At 43.4% G+C, this 20,301-nt stretch overlaps 1 protein-coding gene across 5 annotated transcripts; it reads right to left on the bottom strand.

Annotated features, from left to right (window-relative positions):
* Window positions 1-1,474: 1,474 nt before the first annotated feature.
* On the bottom strand, window positions 1,475-20,064 carry LOC139549188 (protein FAM124B). Of its 5 annotated transcripts, none has more exons than XM_071359382.1 (6): window positions 19,816-20,064; window positions 19,473-19,576; window positions 13,283-13,371; window positions 7,845-7,876; window positions 6,857-7,650; window positions 1,475-4,512 (listed from the first exon to the last, which is right to left on the bottom strand). In XM_071359382.1, the coding sequence occupies exons 4-6, from the start codon at window positions 7,858-7,860 to the stop codon at window positions 3,670-3,672; spliced, it is 1,653 nt and encodes a 550-aa protein (XP_071215483.1). In that variant the 5' UTR covers window positions 7,861-7,876; window positions 13,283-13,371; window positions 19,473-19,576; window positions 19,816-20,064; the 3' UTR covers window positions 1,475-3,669. The 5 variants fall into 5 exon arrangements, with proteins under 5 accessions (XP_071215483.1, XP_071215484.1, XP_071215480.1 ...); XM_071359383.1 differs by lacking the exon at window positions 19,816-20,064 and adding an exon at window positions 9,259-9,401 and having other exon boundaries at window positions 19,473-19,751; XM_071359379.1 differs by lacking the exon at window positions 13,283-13,371.
* Between the last annotated feature and the right edge of the window lie 237 nt (window positions 20,065-20,301).

Below are 20,301 nucleotides of genomic sequence, written 5' to 3'. Positions count from 1 at the left end.
CAATCTAAATATGGAAGACGTGGCTGGAGCCAGCCGGGGTCGTTGGCCTAGAACTCAACGTCATCAGTGCCATTGAACTGGACCTTCTTTGGTAAGACTCATGACACAATAAAACTGACACTAGTCGTGAACATTGTTGAGCTCGTTACACCTGGGCCGGGCCGGGCACGTTGAAGAGCACTGTCGACAATTCGCATTTTAAAAGGCAATGTTCCAACATTCGTGAAGATCGCATTCATGGTAAATGCTGCAGATATTGGCTCAATAGGAACTTATCTTTACGGACAAGCGCTCTACAACGTGCCTCTGATTGAATCTCGGCCCTAGTGACAAATACCTGCAGTGGTAAAATCAACAACTCCATGGAAAATGCTTTTGAATATCATATACGGTGCATTCGGAAAGTATTCAGACCCCTTGACTTTTTTCAAATTTTGCTACGTTTTAGCCTCATCTTAAAATTGATTAAATAGTTTCCTCATCAATCTACACACAATACCCCATAATGACAAAGCAAAAACAGGTAAAGAAATATTAGCAAATTTATAAAAACTGAAATATCACATTTACATAAGTATTCAGACCTTTTACTCATTACTTTAAGCACCTTTGACAGCGATTACAACCTCAAATCTTCTTGGTTATGAGGCTACAAGCTTGGCACACCTGTATTTGGGGAGTTCCTCCCATTCTTCTCTGCAGATCCTCTCAAGCTCGGTCAGGTTGGATGGGGAGCGTCGCTGCACAGCTATTTTCAGGTCTCTCCAGAGATGTTAGATCAGGTTCGGGCTCTGGCTGGGCCACTCAAGGACTTGTCCTGAAGCCACTCCTGCGTTGTCTTGGCTGTGTGCTTAAGGTCATTGTTCTGTTGGAAGGTGAACCCCATGTTTGAGGTCCTGAGCACAGATTTTCATCATCAAGGATCTCTCTGTAACTTGCTCCGTTCATCTTTCCCTTGATCCTGACTAGTCTCCCAGGCAATTCCGCTGAAAAACATCCCTATGGTGAAGCATGGGGATGTTGGGGATGTGCCCGGTTTTCTCCAGACGTGACGCTTGGCATTCAGGCCAGAGCTCAATCTTGGTTTCATCAGTCCTTTAGGTGCCTTTTGGCAAACTCATGTGCCTTTTCAGGAGTGGCTTCCGTCTGGCCACTCTACCATAAAGGCCTGATTGGTAGAGTGCTGCAGAGATGGTTGTCCTTCTGGAAGGCTTCGTCATTATGGGGGTATTGTGTGTAGATTGACGAGGGAAAACAATTTAATCCATTGTAGAATAATAACGTAACAAAATGTGGAAAAAGTCAAGGGGTCTGAACACTTTGCAAATGCACTGTACGTTTAAGCTTTGTCTTCTTAAAAGATTTCTTAAGAATGTTTATGCTTTGGTATTGCACTTGTACATTTAAGATATTCAACAGAACCAACTGAATGTGTAATTCACTTTTTTGAGATACATAGTAAAAACGTGTGTGATAACTTCTTTGGAGCACTGCCGCCTCCCAGTGGTTAAATTATTTTATTGCAGACTTATAAAATGTAGAGTACTGTATAAGACATTTTGTCTACTGAAACTGACCTAATCCAAATGTATACTTATCCGTCAGCGTTGCTGATACTAAACCAAGAATATTCCTAGTTTAAGTGTCCAATAAATATACCTTTTTTTGAGAAAGGGCATCGGCAAGATTAGAACCTGTGACCTTCTGTGCCAGTAAAGGGGAGGGCATCATAACACTTAAAAAAAACAAATAAAACAAGGTCAGTGAGTTAGTCATTTCCTATCTCAGTAGATTATAAAGTTGCATTGGGATTTATCAAGAGCGAACAACACTTTCGCAAGTAAAAACTCCTAAGGGGTGGATTAAATCTATATCGCGGAGATCAGCGTTAAAAAGTAAAGGCAAGTTCCGATTGAGCCGAAAATATGCTGCATTTACCGTGAATGCAGTCTCCGCGAACGCAGGAATATCGCCTTTAAATTGAGCTATAACCTGGATATTCCACAATACTTCTGCGATACAGATTGAATCCAGCCCTAAGTCATTACTCCACGTGCTTGACATAGGCCTACATCACTTTGTTCTGGGCCAACTTCAACATCGGCTTTGAATGGGGCACCCGGCCCATCATGACTGGTGGGACAGCCCGGTTTCAAAACAGATGCAATCACTTTTCACCCACTGCAAACACCGCCCACCCCGAACATCCTCATTACCAAACTGTGCTTTTATCCAACCAATCAATTAGTCCCCAACTACCTCCGAAGGTGGTCAGGAAGATCTGATCACAATCAGTTATTTTAATAGTCTACACCTGTCAAAAAATTTGGGCACAATCAGAATGTGGACAAGATCCGTACCGATGCTAGCACCAGGTATAAACAGGGCTCAATAGATGACACCCAATGCAAAGGTATTGGAGTTACACTCATCATCATAATGTCTTAAAAACAATCTGAAACAAATGACAGTATATTCCCAAATTAGTCAGAATAGTCAATAATAATTTAGTGATGCATAATGCTGGTTCATAATTGTTTTTAGGAACACGATTAAACAACCATTACTATTTCACGTCTTAAAATTCATTAAATTATTAAGGGATTGTTTCCCAGACACAGATTACGCATAGTTCTGGACTAAAAAGCACTCTTATTGGAGATTCTCCATTGAAAGTGCTTTTGAGTCCAAGTTTAGGCTAATCGGTCGAAGAAATCGGCCTCGAGACGATCAGTTTGGTAAACATTATCTAGCCCTAGCTTATAGACAGCCTTGCAAGACCCCGTGGTAATGTCAGCCAACACTTTACACATTATTAACAGAGTATCATCTCAGACAAGCCGTATCTCTTAGCTCTCTAGTCTTTCGTTGTATCCTCGTCTTCGATCCATCTTTGAAAACACAGATGACAAAAATATGTAGCCCAATCCACGGTCCTTGAAACAAACAGCTTTTCGAAAAAGTTTCCCCAGAAAATAAATGAATTATCAGCATTTAATGTCTTATCAAAATGTGTCCTTTCAACACGGTGGTTTGGCAAGGTCTACTCAATACAACCAATGGTTTAGTATAGTTTTAGAAGATACAACAGTCATTGTTGAAATACAATGTGTTAATTCTAGAAAAATAGGATAATGATACTGTACAATACTAACCTCTGACCCAGGAGTCAGACCTAATAGACAGTGCATTCTTGGGGTAAGGTCTACCACACAGATCAGCTTTCACAGACAACCACATGAACTAACCAACCACACAAATGTATCTACCCACTCGCGGCACATTTTTGTATCCATTTCCATTGGTAATAAAATGCATAGTAGCCGAGTTAGTTAAACAATAATTGTGTATCTGAAATCCCTGGGCGTAACATCGTTTCATTTACTATAGGCTTTACCCGTCCTAGCCTAGCTAGTTTGCATCCAAAAGGGCACTCTATTGCGCACTACTTCTGACTAGAGCCCACCATCACTACATAGGGGATAGGGTGACATTTTGGACACAAACCTAGACTGGCATGACGGTCTGAGCACCAGGAAGTTAGGTCCTTTGTGTCTCCATGGTTTCAATGAGCTTCCCAGTCTCCCTCTGGAGGGAACATCAAGTTACATTATGTTAGATAGTGACAAATGTCCTACAACTGCCTGCCTGCTACACTGCAGAAAGGAGTCAGATGAAGAACTCATCTATTGGGTCTGTGCTGTGTGTGGGTGACAGAGCCTTTGCTGCTGGCTTAGCAGGAGTCTGGGGCCCCACAGGCCCCCTGGAGTGGCTCTGACCCGGCGATGCCCAGTTGATAACACTGCTATCCCAGGCTGGTGACCCTGCCCTGCACCCGGGACTGGCAGCTTTGGCAGAGCTGCTCACAACCCAAGTCCTGTGGTGGGGTGGAGGTGTGTGAGCTTCCGGTAGACAGGCACTCAGCTCCCTTGCCAGGTTCTCCAGGGCAGAGGCCCCCACAGCGGCTGGTCTCTCGGAACGCGGCGTCACCGAGGCGCCTGTGTCCCTCGAGCTGGTCGCCATGGTGAAGTCTGTGTCCGAGTTCGGGGTCGTTGTCACGGGAACGCCCGTGTCCACGTTGGTCTCCGGCTCTTCCTCCTCCTCCTCCAGCAGTAGATGGGAGATGGACAGGGAGGGCCGCGCCGGGGAGGCGGAGCATGAGAGAGGGGAGGATTCGTGGGGGTGGTTAACGGATAGCGTGGCGGGACTGCTGCGCTGAGATGAGTAGCAGGAGCTGCCTGGAGGGGTGCTGTAGCAGCTGTCTGAGCCCATGCTTTCCCCCCCTCCCCCACACCGCAGACCCCCGGGTAAAACAGGCCTATCCAGGCCTGGGTCGGTGCGCGGCCTGTTCCCTGGACGGGTCACTGGGGTCATCTGGCCGCAGGGCTGCAGGGCGTGGGCTGCTTGCGGGGGGGACACGACGCTCCTCAATAGCCCTCTGGGCGAGACGCTGGGGCAGGTCAGAGGGAAGGCACAGGTCAGGGGTCGCTGAGGCTGCTCTGGGGCTTTCACCTGGGGGACAGAGATTGACAGTCTTAACTTTCTCTGGAAGACTTGAGGTGAAAGGAATGGACGGTTCAACAATTATGGAGCCCACAGAGACAGGAAAAGCAAACCTAAGTTCCAATTAAAGATGCACGATGCACGATGCAGAAATCGCCCCGCCATTTCCTGGTTGATAAAATTCTAATAGTTTGCCTAATTTCAGTTTCTGTGACAAAACAAGCAAGTAGGGTGTAGAGAATCATTGTACTATCTATACCGCTGTGAAATATATTTTCCATAACCAAAAATATTGTATTTTTAGCTGGTGTACAAAACCGAAAGTAAAAGGCAAAAACGAAGCATGGGAAGAATAGAAATAGTGCATATAGAACAGATCTACCGCTTCTTAGATTTGCTTTCAATGGGAATGACAGATTTTTAAACTCCCATTTTGGTCGGGTCGGCCAAAAAAGTACATATTGCAGCTTTACGATTGACAACCAAAATCTTAGCTTGTATCCAGCCCATTCGGACGATTCATGCCTCTCAAAGTTAATATGCATTTATGCAGTGGTTGCAATGGGGAAAGTATGTTTCAATGTTAACCATTTTATGCTTTGCCTTCCTGAACCCAGCCTTGGCTTGGAGTGTTTCCATTTATTGGCCAACATGTCGTGAAGGAAAGGCAAATGAGAGTGTTTGATACTGTATAAAACCAGAGGACGCCTGGAGGCCATCATTCTGTGTGGGAGTGGGTGCATTTATAGAGTAGGGGAAACCAGTGCAGTGATATACAGTGAGCTCCAAAAGTATTGGGACTGTGACACGTTTTGTTGTTTAGGCTCTGTACCGCAGAACTTTGGATTTGAAATGATACAATACCCATGAGGTTAAAGTACAGATTGTCAGCTTTAAATTTGAGGGTATTTTCATCCATATCGGGTGAACCTTTTTAAAAGTATAGCACTTTTTGTACATCGTCCCCCCATTTTAGGGAACCAAATGTATTGGGACAAATACACTTATATGTATTAAAGTAGTCAAACGTTTAGTATTTGGTCCCATATTCATAGCACACAATGACTACATCAAGCTTGTGACTCCACAAACTTGTTGGATGCATTTGCTGTTTGTTTTGATTATTAATATTGATTATTGCCTGAATCAGTTTATTATGATTTCATGCCTGTATTTGAACCTGCTAATTGACGATTGGTTAATAATGGTATGGTCCATATTGAGGGTAGGGTATTTAAGCCTTGTCATTTATGTCTAGGCCAGGGAGGAGACAGGTGATAGAGAGGCCTGGGTTGTTTGAGCACAACCTTTTATTTCGTTTATCCCCAGTTTATGTTCCTCTGGCAACTTCGTTTGTTACTTCCTTTTGTAAAAGTTTTCTATTGGCCACAAAATAATCTGAAACCCAAGCAAAACCAAGAGCAAATGCATCCAACAAATTTGTAGTCACAAGCTTGATGTAATCATTGCGTACTCTAAATATGGGACCAAATACTACACTTTTGACTAATTTAATACACATAAAAGTCTCCTAAAAAAAAATGGGGGAACCATGTTCAAAAAGTTCTGTAATTTCTAAACGGTTCATCCGAGATGGATGAAAATATCCTGGTCATTGTATCATTTCAAAGTGCTGGAGTACAGAGGCAAAACAACAATAAACTGGTCACTGTCCCAAATACTTTTGGATCTCGCTGTATCTCTGTGCTGCACACACAGACTGCATTTACATTATTTTGCTACTGGCCCACTCTTTATCCTGATGGTTTTACAAGACAATCAGCCTGAATGCAGAACAGTAGTCTCACTGTAGCTAAAAGATCATCATAGAGGGACTTCATCCAGTGTTACATGTTTTCCATAGGAGGCTGGTGGGGGGAAATATAGGAGGGGCTCTATTGTAATGGCTGGAATTTTATCAATGAAACGGAGTCAAACACATTGTTTCCATTTGTTTGATACCATTCCAGCCCGTCCTCATAGCTCCTCCCACCAGCCGCCTCTGGTGTTTTCACAGCCATAGAGGATTGCTTCCGATAGCTCCTCAGGGGGCAGAAACCACAGAGGTTTCACATAGCAGCTAAACATTTACCACAACTCTAAACCCAAACATATATTTCCATCTCAAGAAGCAACTGGGCTTTGCACTTCTCATCATTTAAATGTAGGGAAAGAAATGCAGCAAGAAGACGCCGTGTGGCGAAGGTAAGACAAAAGGCAAATCATAAAATACACGGTAGCTTATTTCCATCTATATATTACTGGCACTATCTCTGACCACAGATCCACACAGGAGTCTGAATAAAAGTACTGTCGTGCAATGTAGGAAATAGTGTCATGTCAATTAAAATACCTGGAAGAGTATCTTGTTCCCGTCCAGGTCTTCGGTCTGCCAGCGTGTGGCGCTGATGGGCGTGCACGGATTGGGCAGCAGGGGCACGAGCTGACCCATCTCCTCCACCCTGAACTGCAGCACAGCTGAGTTGCAGGCCTCCACCCTGACCCCTGGGGAGAGCTGTTTGAGAGCCAGCTGCAGACACAGCCCCGGTTCCGTGTAGAGCGTAAACCAACAGAACCCAGTCTTCTGCTCCTCCACCTGCCTCTGCAGCACCGTCTCATAAAGCCGCACCGCGTCGTCAAAGTTATCGTAGCTGCTGTAGAGCGTCACCCGCAGCATCTCCCCGCCGCAGTGCACCGGGCGCACCCCCCACACGGGCATCCCCGTGCCCAGGCTGTAAAAGTCTCGGCTGGGCAGGAGGTAGGGCCGGAGCAGGGCATTGGCCGGGGAGGTGGAGGAGGTAATGTGGACGCCCCCGGTCCTCCCACCGCAGCTCTCCGTGTGGTGGTACTGCCAGGGGGGGCGCTGCAGGAAGTCCAGCACCCGGAGGATGCGCTCCTCCCCGTAGGCCTCATGGAGGAAGACGGTCACAGCCAGGGAGGGGTACCCGGCCACGGGGCACAAGCGGGAGCGGGCGTAGTCGCGGAGGGGGCAGGCCCGTTCGGAGACGTGGAAGAGGCGCAGGCTGGGGCACACCCAGCGGAGGAGGCGGTCCAGGGTGTGCTGCAGCAGGAGCGAGTCCCCAGGGTTGGCCAGCAGGTGCATGCTCATCATCAGGGGCTCCTGGACCCGACTGGCCAGTTGCTCACCTGACAACACAGCCACAGAGGAACCGGGTTAGGGAGGTATGAACCAAGACATGAGGATCACAATGAAACTGAAGAAAAACCCTTCCACTGACATTACAGAATAAGACAGTCAGTTTGAACAGAATATTGTCTGTATCAGAAGAGACACCAACAACGTGCATGTGCGAAAGAAATATAAATGGTATAATACTTACTGCTTGATGATGTCATCTTACTGCAATCAGATCTAGAAAATAAGTGAGTGGCAGACAATTATAAAGACAATTCCAAAAACACAATGGAAAAACAAATCAATAAGCCATTGTTTTAGCACACACTAAAACTATACCTTTGTACCATAATCTGTTCAGTAGTAAATGATCTAGCAGCCAGCTACCCCTCATGCTTGAAATCAAATGTAGGCACCATGGCAGCTAGGAACATACAGAGAAGAGTCATAATAGCCAGGAAGTAAAGCTGCACTGGATATTTTTTTTTTTGCATTCAAACACGATTTAAAATGTATTTTCGGAAGGGCTCTTCTCACTATATAAATCTCTTGGTAGTCAGGAGCCATTTTATATTTTTTTTTCTAATTTTTCCATTATCTTCCCCATTTACATTTTATAGTAAACCTGTATTTTTGGCAGCCCTGGTGTGATGGGGAGGAATGGCAGAGCAGACAATCATATAACCCGAAATATTTTGATTTGCAACTTGTAATTACAATTAATATAGCGGGGAAAAAAATCTCACATCATGCGGTTTGGGAGCAATGTTGTACATACCGTTGTTTCCTTTTCAAAGCCCACTGGTGCACAAGTGGTACATTGTATCGTTTCGCTTGACTGTGAGAAGTGAGAACAATACGTCCTTTCAAGTTTCGCAGTGTATGTTCAGAACGTTTGCATTAAAATAACGTGTATAGGCTATTACATGTCACTGGAGTAGCCTATAGGCCTACTATTACATTTTGTCACGGAATCTAAACTGATTGGATCCCCCTCAACTACTGAACAAAGGCGCTATACAGCGCAAAGATAGCCACAATTACAAGCCCAGACCACCCACTCCACCACTGCTTTGATCTCCCATCAGGTCATCGAAATTAGACAATTAAATGGTGTGCACTCCACGCTTTGGGAGGATTTTCATCCCAGGGTCTATCACTATTATGAACAACTCCCCATATGGGCAGGCATGGGATGGTAGGAAAGTTATCGTTCTGACTGTTCCTATTGTTTGTTTCCTGCTGTGTTTCCTGTTTTGTTTAGGCATATGTGATGTGTGAGAAATGCTAAGATTTCCTCTTGTAGGACAAACATAAATCTGAATAGTTTCCCCTTTTCCATTATACGATCATCATCAAAATCAAATGAATTTTTTTGGCAAGTCGGTTAGGACATCTACTTTGAGCATGACAAGTAATTTTTCCAACAATTGTTTTACATACAGATTATTTCACACTGTATCACAATTCCAGTGGGTCAGAAGTTTACATACACTAAGTTGACTGTGCCTTTAAACAGCTTGGAAAATTCCAGAAAATGATGTCATGGCTTTAGAAGCTTCTGATTGACGTCAATTAGCCTATTGGAGGTGTACCTGTGGATGTATTTCAAGGCCTACCTTCAAACTTAGTGCCTCTTTGCTTGACATCATGGGGAAATCAAAAGAAATCAGCCAAGACCTCAGAAAAACCATTGTAGCCCTCCACAAGTCTGGTTCATCCTTGGGAGCAATTGCCCAACGCCTGAAGGTACCACGTTCATCTGTACAAACAATAGTATGCAAGTATAAACTAGAGGTCGGCCGGTTATGATTTTTCAAAACCGATACTTGGAGGACCAAAAAAAGCCGATACCGATTAATCGGCTGATTGTTATATATATATATACACACTGCTCAAAAAAATAAAGGGAACACTTAAACAACACAATGTAACTCCAAGTCAATCACACTTCTGTGGAATCAAACTGTCCACTTAGGAAGCAACACTGATTGACAATAAATTTCACATGCTGTTGTGCAAATGGAATAGACAACAGGTGGAAATTATAGGCAATTAGCAAGACACCCCCAATAAAGGAGTGGTTCTGCAGGTGGTGACCACAGACCACTTCACAGTTCCTATGCTTCCTGGCTGATGTTTTGGTCACTTTTGAATGCTGGCGGTGCTTTCACTCTAGTGGTAGCATGAGACGGAGTCTACAACCCACACAAGTGGCTCAGGTAGTGCAGCTCATCCAGGATGGCACATCAATGCGAGCTGTGGCAAGAAGGTTTGCTGTGTCTGTCAGCGTAGTGTCCAGAGCATGGAGGCGCTACCAGGAGACAGGCCAGTACATCAGGAGACGTGGAGGAGGCCGTAGGAGGGAAACAACCCAGCAGCAGGACCGCTACCTCCGCCTTTGTGCAAGGAGGAGCACTGCCAGAGCCCTGCAAAATGACCTCCAGCAGGCCACAAATGTGCATGCGTCTGCTCAAACGGTCAGAAACAGACTCCATGAGGGTGGTATGAGGGCCCGACGTCCACAGGTGGGGGTTGTGCTTACAGCCCAACACCGTACAGGACGTTTGGCATTTGCCAGAGAACACCAAGATTGGCAAATTCGCCACTGGTGCCCTGTGCTCTTCACAGATGAAAGCAGGTTCACACTGAGCACATATGACAGACGTGACAGAGTCTGGAGACACCGTGGAGAATGTTCTGCTGCCTGCAACATCCTCCAGCATGACCGGTTTGGCGGTGGGTCAGTCATGGTGTGGGGTGGCATTTCTTTGGGGGCCGCACAGCACTCCATGTGCTCGCCAGAGGTAGCCTGACTGCCATTAGGTACCGAGATGAGATCCTCAGACCCCTTGTGAGACCATATGCTGGTGCGGTTGGCCCTGGGTTCCTCCTAATGCAAGACAATGCTAGACCTCATGTGGCTGGAGTGTGTCAGCAGTTCCTGCAAGAGGAAGGCATTGATGCTATGGACTGGCCCGCCCGTTCCCCAGACCTGAATCCAATTGAGCACATCTGGGACATCATGTCTCGCTCCATCCACCAACGCCACGTTGCACCACAGACTGTCCAGGAGTTGGCGGATGCTTTAGTCCAGGTCTGGGAGGAGATCCCTCAGGAGACCATCCGCAACCTCATCAGGAGCATGCCCAGGCATTGTAGGGAGGTCATACAGGCACGTGGAGGCCACACACACTACTGAGCCTAATTTTGACTTGTTTTAAGGACATTACATCAAAGTTGGATCAGCCTGTAGTGTGGTTTTCCACTTTAATTTTGAGTGTGACTCCAAATCCAGACCTCCATGGGTTGATAAATTTACACATATACACACACACACAAAAATGACAATTACAAAAATACTGAATGAACACTTATTTTAACTTAATATAATACATCAATAAAATCAAATTAGTATCAAATAAATAATGAAACATGTTCAATTTGGTTTAAATAATGCAAAAACAAAGTGTTGGAGAAGAAAGTAAAAGTGCAATATTTGCTATGTAAAAAAGCTAACGTTTAAGTTCCTTGCTCAGAACATGAGAACATATGAAAGCTGGTGGTTCCTTTTAACATGAGTCTTCAATATTCCCAGGTAAGAAGTTTTAGGTTGTAGTTATTATAGGACTATTTCTCTCTATACCGTTTGTATTTTATATACCTTTGACTATTGGATGTTCTTATAGGCACTCTAGTATTGTCAGCCTAATCTCGGGAGTTGATAGGCTTGAAGTCATAAACAGCGCAATGCTTGAAGCACAGCGAAGAGCTGCTGGCAAATGCAGGAAAGTGCTGTTTGAATGAATGCTTACGAGCCTGCTGCTGCCTACCACCGCTCAGTCAGACTGCTCTTTCAAATCATAGACTAAATTATAATAACACAGAAATACGAGCCTTGGGTCATTAATAAGGTCAAATCCGGAAACTATCATTTCGGAAACAAAACGTTTATTCTTTCAGTGAAATACGGAACCGTTCCGTATTTTATCTAACGGGTGGCATCCATAAGTCTAAATATTGCTGTTACATTGCACAACCTTCAATGTTATGTCATAATTATGTACAATTCTGGCAAATTAATTACGGTCTTTGTTAGGAAGAAATGGTCTTCACACAGTTCGCAACGAGTCAGGCAGCCCAAACTGCTGCATATACCCTGACTCTGCTTGCACAGAACGCAAGAGAAGTGACACAATTTCCCTAGTTAAAATAAATTAATGTTAGCAGGCAATATTAACTAAATATGCAGGTTTAAAAATATATACTTGTGTATTGATTTTAAGAAAGGCATTGATGTTTATGGTTATGTACACATTGGTGCAACGACAGTGCTTTTTTCACGAATGCGCTTGTTAAATCATCACCCGTTTGGCGAAGTAGGCTGTGATTCGATGATAAATGAACAGGCACCGCATCGAATTTATATGCAACGCAGGACAAGCTAATAGACCTCCACAAGTCTGGTTCATCCTTGAGAGCAATTTCCAAATGCCTGAAGGTACCACGTTCATCTGTACAAACAATAGTACGCAAGTATAAACACCATGGGACCACGCAGCCGTCATACCGCACAGGAAGGAGATGCGTTCTGTCTCCTAGAGATGAACGTACTTTGGTGCGAAAAGTGCAAATCAATCCCAGAACAACAACAAAGGACCTTGTGAAGATGCTGGAGGAAACAGGTACAAAAGCATCTATCTCCACAGTAAAACAAGTCCTATATCGACATAACCTGAAAGGCCGCTCAGCAATGAAGAAACCACTGCTACAAAACCGCCATAAAAAAGCCAGACTACGGTTTGCAACTGCACATGGGGAGAAAGAGCATACTTTTTGGAGAAATATCCTCTGGTCTGATGAAACAAAAATAGAACTGTTTGGTCATAATGACCATCGTTATGTTTGGAGGAAAAAGGGAGACGCTTGCAAGCCGAAGAACACCATCCCAACCGTGAAGCACGGGGGTGGCAGCATCATGTTGTGGGGGTGCTTTGCTGCAGGAGGGACTGGTGCACTTCTCAAAATAGATGGCATCATGAGGCAGGACAATTATGTGGATATATTGAAACAACATCTCAAGACATCAGTCAGTAAGTTAAAGCTTGGTCGCAAATGGGTCTTCCAAATGGACAATGACCCCAAACTCCTGTACGGACTTGAGAGAGGCGAAGGTCGAGAGCTGTGTGTCCCCCGAAACATAACCCAGCCAAGCCGCACTGCTTCTTGACACAACGCCCGCTTAACCCGGAAGCCAGCCGCACCAATGTGTCGGAGGAAACACAGTACACCTGGCGACAGGGTCAGCGTGCATTGCGAGTCACTAGAGCGCAATTGGACAAGAACATCCCTGCCGGTAAAACCCTCCCCTAACCCGGACGACGCTGGTCCAATTGTGCACCGCCCCATGGGTCTCCCGGTAGCGGCCGGCTGCGACAGAGCCTGGACTCGAACCAGGATCTCTAGTGGCACAGCTAGCACTGCGAAGCACTGTCAACCCCAGAGGACATCCCCCGATATCCCACAGACAGCTCCAGTTCTGACTGATATCTCATTGACAGCTACAGTTCTGACCGCTCACCAACGTTCCTGGACAGCAACCTCAGCCCAAGTCAAGTTGCCTAGCCAACACTGGAAACTTACCAACTCCAGCAAGCTCAAGGAGTCCCACAAAGCAGCCTGAGGAACGTAGGTATCCTGAAAGGATCTGTAATGTTCCGAAAACACGTGACCTGTAAGTAACAAAAACAAGACTGTTCAGTTCAAAGACTATTGAGTTCAAAGACTGAAAAAACAAATGTAACCTGTTGACATTTATTGATCTCTGTTAAAATGAATGGGGCTTAGTTAACAATTGCGGTAATGCTTAAAATGTATATGTGAGATGTTACGGTGTAAACGAGTGTAATAGATTGGTCTATTAACATGGTAATCTGCCTAGATAGGATTATCACTTACTTGATTGGTTAATACTGTGACCTCTTAATTTTGATACGTTGATAAAACGTGCTGCCTCGAACATGCCCCTGTGTTGTACTACCATGGTTTGGATTAGTAAAGTTTCCCAACGAAGCCCTTCTCTCCTGTCCAGTTATTAGTTATTCTATAGGTGATAAAACCAAAAACACTACAAATAGAACAGGAGAGAAATGCTGGTTAAAACTTCTTGTCAATAGGGGGGCGCTGTTTTCACTTTGGAAAACATCGTGCCCAAATTAAACGGCCTCGTACTCTGTTCTAGATCATACAATATGCATATTATTATTACTATTGGATAGAAAACACAATTATATATGTGAGTAAAACAGAACTCATTTGGCAGAAGTGAAAAATCTGAAAACGAGGCTCTGTTTCAGGGCCTGCCTATTCAACTGGCTTTTATTTATCGATATGTATGCACTTCATACGCCTTCCACTAGATGTCAACAGGCAGTGGAAGGTTGAATGGGGTGTCTAGCTTGATCTGAGGCCGAATAAGAGCTTTTGGAGTGACAGGTCAGCCATTTTTCCAGTTTTCCACGGCGCGCGAAGGAGCTCCACAATGTCTTCTGAAAAGCGTTCGGTATACACGGCGAATATCTCCGGCTCTGATTTTATTTGATACATATGAGAAAAACATCATAAAGTAGGATTTTTCAACCAAGTTTTATCAGTTTATTCAATGTTTATTGGGACTTTTGTAATTTTCCATTCTTTGTGCCAAGAGAAGATGGGCATGTTCGTGCCACATGGCTAGCCAAGGTTGCTAATTCGACAGAAGAAATGGACATTCTAAAACCAAACAACGATTTATTCTGGACCAAGGACTCCTTGAACAACATTCTGATGGAAGCTCAGCAAAAGTAAGACACAATTTATGATGTTATTTCATATTTCTGTGGAATATGTTCACTCCAACAGGGGGTAGAATATGTGAGCGCTGTCTCACAATAATGCTTTTTGTATGTTGTAGTAAAGTTATTTTAAAAAATCTAACACAGCGGTTGCATTAAGAACCAGTGTATCTTTCATTTGCTGTACAACATGTATTTTTTAGTAAAGTTTATGATGAGTTCTTTGATTAGATTAGGTGACTGTCCAAAATATCTCCGGAGATTTTGGTGAATTGTTGCTACATATTCACAATGTATAACCACGATTTGCAGCTCTAAATATGCACATTTTCGAACAAAACATAAATGTATTGTATAACATGATGTTATAAGACTGTCATCTGATGAAGTTGTCCAAAGGTTAGTGATTAATTTTATCTATATTGCTGTTTTTGTGAAATCTATGCTGGTGGTGGATAAATAGCTTTGTGTGTTTGGCTAATAGAAATATATATTGTGTTTTCGCTGTAAAACACTTTAAAAAAAAATCGGAAATATTGGCTGGATTCACAAGATGTTTATCTTTCATTTGCTGTACACCATGTATTTTTCATAAATGTTTTATGATGAGTATTTATGTATTTCACGTTGCTCTCTGTAATTATTCTGGCTGCTTTGGTGCTATTTGTGATGGTGGCTACAATGTAAAACCAGGATTTGTAGCTATAAATATGCACATTTTCGAACAAAACATAAATGTATTGTATAACATGATGTTATAAGACTGTCATCTGATGAAGTTGTTCTAAGTTAGTGATTAATTTTATCTCTATTTGTGGGTTTTGTGAAGGCTACCTATGCGGTGGAAACATGGTGAAAATATGCCATTGTGTGTTTGGCTATTGTGGTTAGCTAATATAAATACATAGTGTTTTCGCTGTAAAACATTTTTAAAAATCGGAAATGATGGCTGGATTCACAAGATGTTTATCTTTCATTTGCTGTATTGGACTTGTGATTTCATGAAATTACACTGCTCAAAAAAATAAAGGGAACACTTAAACAACACAATGTAACTCCAAGTCAATCACACTTCTGTGAAATCAAACTGTCCACTTAGGAAGCAACACTTGCACATTTGTGGCCTGCTGGAGGTCATTTTACAGGGCTCTGGTAGTGCTCCTCCTTGCACAAAGGCGGAGGTAGCGGTCCTGCTGCTGGGTTGTTGCCCTCCTACGGCCTCCTCCACATCTCCTGATGTACTGGCCTGTCTCCTGGTAGCGCCTCCATGCTCTGGACACTACGCTGACAGACACAGCAAACCTTCTTGCCACAGCTCGCATTGATGTGCCATCCTGGATGAGCTGCACTACCTGAGCCACTTGTGTGGGTTGTAGACTCCGTCTCATGCTACCACTAGAGTGAGAGCACCGCCAGCATTCAAAAGTGACCAAAACATCAGCCAGGAAGCATAGGAACTGAGAAGTGGTCTGTGGTCACCACCTGCAGAATCACTCCTTTTTTGGGGGTGTCTTGCTAATTGCCTATAATTTCCACCTTTTGTCTATTCCATTTGCACAACAGCATGTGAAATTTATTGTCAATCAGTGTTGCTTCCTAAGTGGACAGTTTGATTTCACAGAAGTGTGATTGACTTGGAGTTACATTGTGTTGTTTAAGTGTTCCCTTTATTTTTTTGAGCAGTGTATATTATATGATATCCCTGTCCCGTTAGGCTAGGCTATGCTAGTCAGCTTTTTTGATGAGGATGCTCCCGGATCCGGGATGGGTATGAAGTAAAGGTTAATGAGGAAGGCTTTATAAAATAATTGCCTCTATGTTGCTACGGATGGATTTTTGCAAGGCTACTTTGAGGCAAGGTACGGCATGTCTTATTATTTGAAGTAAAGTAAAATATTCAGGTTTCAAACAATTATACTGCCTCAAGCTCACACTGCAATGTGGTGGGTGACGTGCTGATAGTACTTTAATTACGAGTTGAGATTGAGAAATAAAAATAGCTCCTTTTAAATCGTGGCCACAAGTTAACACGTGATTGCATTTAGAATTGTTATTTGTTGCGCAATGACTGGTCTTACAAAAGTAGGTTTCACTCCAGTAGCCTACAGACTTTTTGAGGAGCTACTCTCGGGCTGTCTGACAGGTGGTAGGCTATTCCGCTCCCCAAACTAGGCTCTGTATGCTGTGATAAATAATATGCATGATGACTAGTGATGCACGATATATCGGTAAGCATATCGGAATCGGACGATATTAGCTAAAAATGCCAACGTCGGCCCGATGTCTAGTTTAGCGCTGATGTGCAAAACCGATGTCAAAGCTAACGTGCATACCTATATAACATAGGTAGATGATGTAATGACGCTACGAAAAATACAGCGCTACACAGAACAAAAGCAGAAAAATACCAAGCGCACACTTCCAAGAACTAAACAAGTTAAGTCGAGCAGTCATTTGAAAGAATAAAACATTTTCAGCGAGACAACTCAAAAGGTGAAATGGAATTCATTGGGTATCAACCGATCTCTGTTGTGGATGATGTTGGCTTTCGCCGACTGGTCGAGCACCGGTACACACTACTAAGTAGGTGCAATTTTTCAGGTGTTGCCCTACCGGAGTTACACAATATTGTTGAAACGCACATCTATGAGCTACTTGCTATGGGTGTCACTGCTATTAGCTTCACGACTGACATTTGGACCAGTGACGTCAGCCCCGTGATCATGCGGAGTCTGGCAGCACAGTGGGTCGACGAGGATTTCGTACTGAAGAATGCCGTATTGCATGTTGAAGATGGTGGCTGGTTCTCATACCGCTGCTGCCATTTCAATGGCATTTGAGAACATGTTTGAAACATGAACACACTCCTAGCTCCATTTGAACAACTGACTCGAGAAATAAGTCTGCAGCAAAAGTGATACCCTCTGTCATGGCATTGAAACGCCTGCTCAGCAAAATTGCCGACACATACCGTGGGGTTAAAACTTGTAAAAGTACTCTACAAGAGGCTGTGAACAAGCGATTTGGTGGCATTATCTCTGAGCCTCTTTACTATGTCGCCACCATGCTCGATGCTAGGTACAAGTACCGCTACATCGATGCAGACAAGAAATAGGGTTTACGTGAAACGTTGGACACAGTGACAGTGCGCACCGAGGAAGAGAGGTCACGGACAGACAGAGCTGAAACTTCACTGCTTGACATGTATGATGAAATCCTGGTTGAGACTGAACAAATGAACAACGAAACAGCACAGCAAGTAAGTGAAAGAAATGTTTTGATTATGTTTTACTGGTAATGGGGACAAACGTAAATGCCAACAAAATAACATTTTGGTCAGTGTGTGTATTACAACTATTTAACTGTACTAGAATGCTTCAAAGGCCGCAGAAAATTGTAATAGCTGTATAGTTTTTTTGGCAAGGAAAATATCGGATATCGGCCAAAAATGTCATATCGGTGCATCCCTAATGACGAATAACGAAAATACACATGCACCAATTTAATTCCACAAATTATGCAAATGTCCTATAGACCGATAAGCATGACAGGTCAAATGTATTTTCAGCAGCTAACCGATTAACGGTTAACATATGTACTCTTAATAGACATTGGTGATTTTACCACTAATCAGAAAGAAATTATTAGTCATTGAATTGATTTGCCCAATAACCAAGTTAAATGTGTAGTGTAGGGCTATGAATTGGGCAGCTAGTAACCTATTTGCTAATAGGCTAATTATAGTCTGGCCGCCGACAAGCCCAGGAACAAATTGGCTGGAGGTCAAACCAAGTTGCCGAACCCTGTTGTATATTTAAGCAAAATCGAGGAGGTGTGAATTCACATTATAAACTGGGTGGTACGACCCCTGAATGCTGATTGTCTGATATAGCAGGGGTATGACAAATTATATTTTTACTACTCTAATTACATTGGTAACCAGTTTATAATAGCAATAAGGCACCTTGTAAATGGCCAATATACCATACCACGATGCAACGCGGAGTGCTTGTACACCGCCCTTAACCATGATTTAACCTGTGTTTAACTAGGCAAGTCAGTTAAGAACAAATTATAATTTACACTGATGGCCTACCAAAAGACCTCCTGCGGGGATAGGGGCTGGGATTAAAAATACATTAAATAAAAATATAGGACAAAACAGACAAGAGAGACGACACGAAATAGAGAGACCTAGGACAACATAGCATGGCAGCAACACTTGACAACATGGTAGCAAACAACACCGCAGCAGCATAAAACATGGTACAAACATTATTGGGCACAGACAGATGTATATATTTAATGTATTACATGACTGGTGACCACAACCCTCCCGAAAATACATTTACATAGTGTATTAATGCGACTTTCTCCACCCTGCTCAATGTATTCAATTTCAAATGTGGCTCCCAGTGCGACTTTACTTCCTGACTATTATGACGCATCTGGCAGCTCCTTCTCTGTGCGTTCCTAGCCCAGCAGTGTCAACTCGCCGTGGAAACATGCATCTTTCGTTACTATGACAACGGCTATGTGGTGAGTTAGAGAAGCCTAGCTGGTAACTAACAATCAAGCCAACAGTACATTTTTTGCTAGCTATTTAAGGTTAGTAAACCACATTAAAGTTATCTTACTTGTAAGTTGACATAATAAGATTAATCATAAGTGTAACTGTAGCTACCTAACTAATTTAGACCAGAAAGAGGTTGACCATTTACAATTGCCTGTTTGGGCTGTTGTTGCATGCAAAAACGTTCGGCAAGCTATCTTTAGCTATTGTAGCTAGCTAGTGATTCCCACCCACTAAGTTGTATGTGACTCGTTTTAAATTACTAACGTTAGCCAATCACACCGCCTGTAACGTTGATATAAAACACTGAAGTAGATTTAGCTGGGGAACTTATACTGCACAAAGGGAAATGGTAATGATTCACATCTTGCCAGTACTTGGATACCGCAAACAAATGCTAGCTAGCTAACTAGCTTAAGGAACTTACTCGGCAGTCTCAGCTCCCGAATCCACGTTTTCATCAACGGTTCCGTTGAATAGAATCGATCTTCGTAGCATTGTCCGATAATGCCACCGGACTTCAATCGAGTCCTATGGAGAAAAGCACATTTTTGTAGTGGCCCTAACTTCTAGACTGATGACAAGAATTGGCACCGTTCAGTCAGCCCGTTAGCGAAGTCTGTTGTTTTTTCACGAGCATCGTTCTAGCTGGGACACTGACGTCATCTGCTGTACTGGTACCTTTAGACATAGCTATTTTATACAGGGAGTAGAATGTCATTTAGGAAGGCTGCAAAAAAAGGATAAATAGAAAAGTCGTGTCTACTCACCAGCACATGAATAAAGACGTGCAGAGTTGACCAGGAGAAATGAAAAATGGGAGAAAGGGCTTAGTCTACTCTAAATGAGGAAAATAATATGCAGAATAGCGCCAGATGGCAGTCGTCTCACCGTCACGTATGAGCAGACAAAGGATAGTCCAGACGGGTTAACTAGACTTTGAGGGGCAAAGGAGGTAATACCACTTCCGTAATGTAAATGAGAATGGAATCCTGAGAAAATGAGGCCATCATCTGTCACATTTCTGTTAAAGAGCATTAACAACCCTGGCACCTATGCCCCATTTTAGCCCTTGTTACATTGCCACATTCTTAATGTGTTCTAGCATGTGATTTGTTTGTAGACATAGCAAATATAATGATTCTAGTTCTGTGGTAGCCATTCTGGAACATTGGAGACTATAATTGGCATCTTCTATTGGCCACAAATGTCTCATTAATACATTTTTATTTTCTAATAATCAACATTAACTTGTC

The sequence above is a fragment of the Salvelinus alpinus genome, chromosome 22 (genome assembly GCF_045679555.1).
Source record: "Salvelinus alpinus chromosome 22, SLU_Salpinus.1, whole genome shotgun sequence".
NCBI classification, from domain to species: domain Eukaryota; kingdom Metazoa; phylum Chordata; class Actinopteri; order Salmoniformes; family Salmonidae; genus Salvelinus; species Salvelinus alpinus.
The sequence above is the reverse complement of the archived record's forward strand: the minus strand, read 5'-3'. Positions and strand labels throughout refer to the sequence as shown.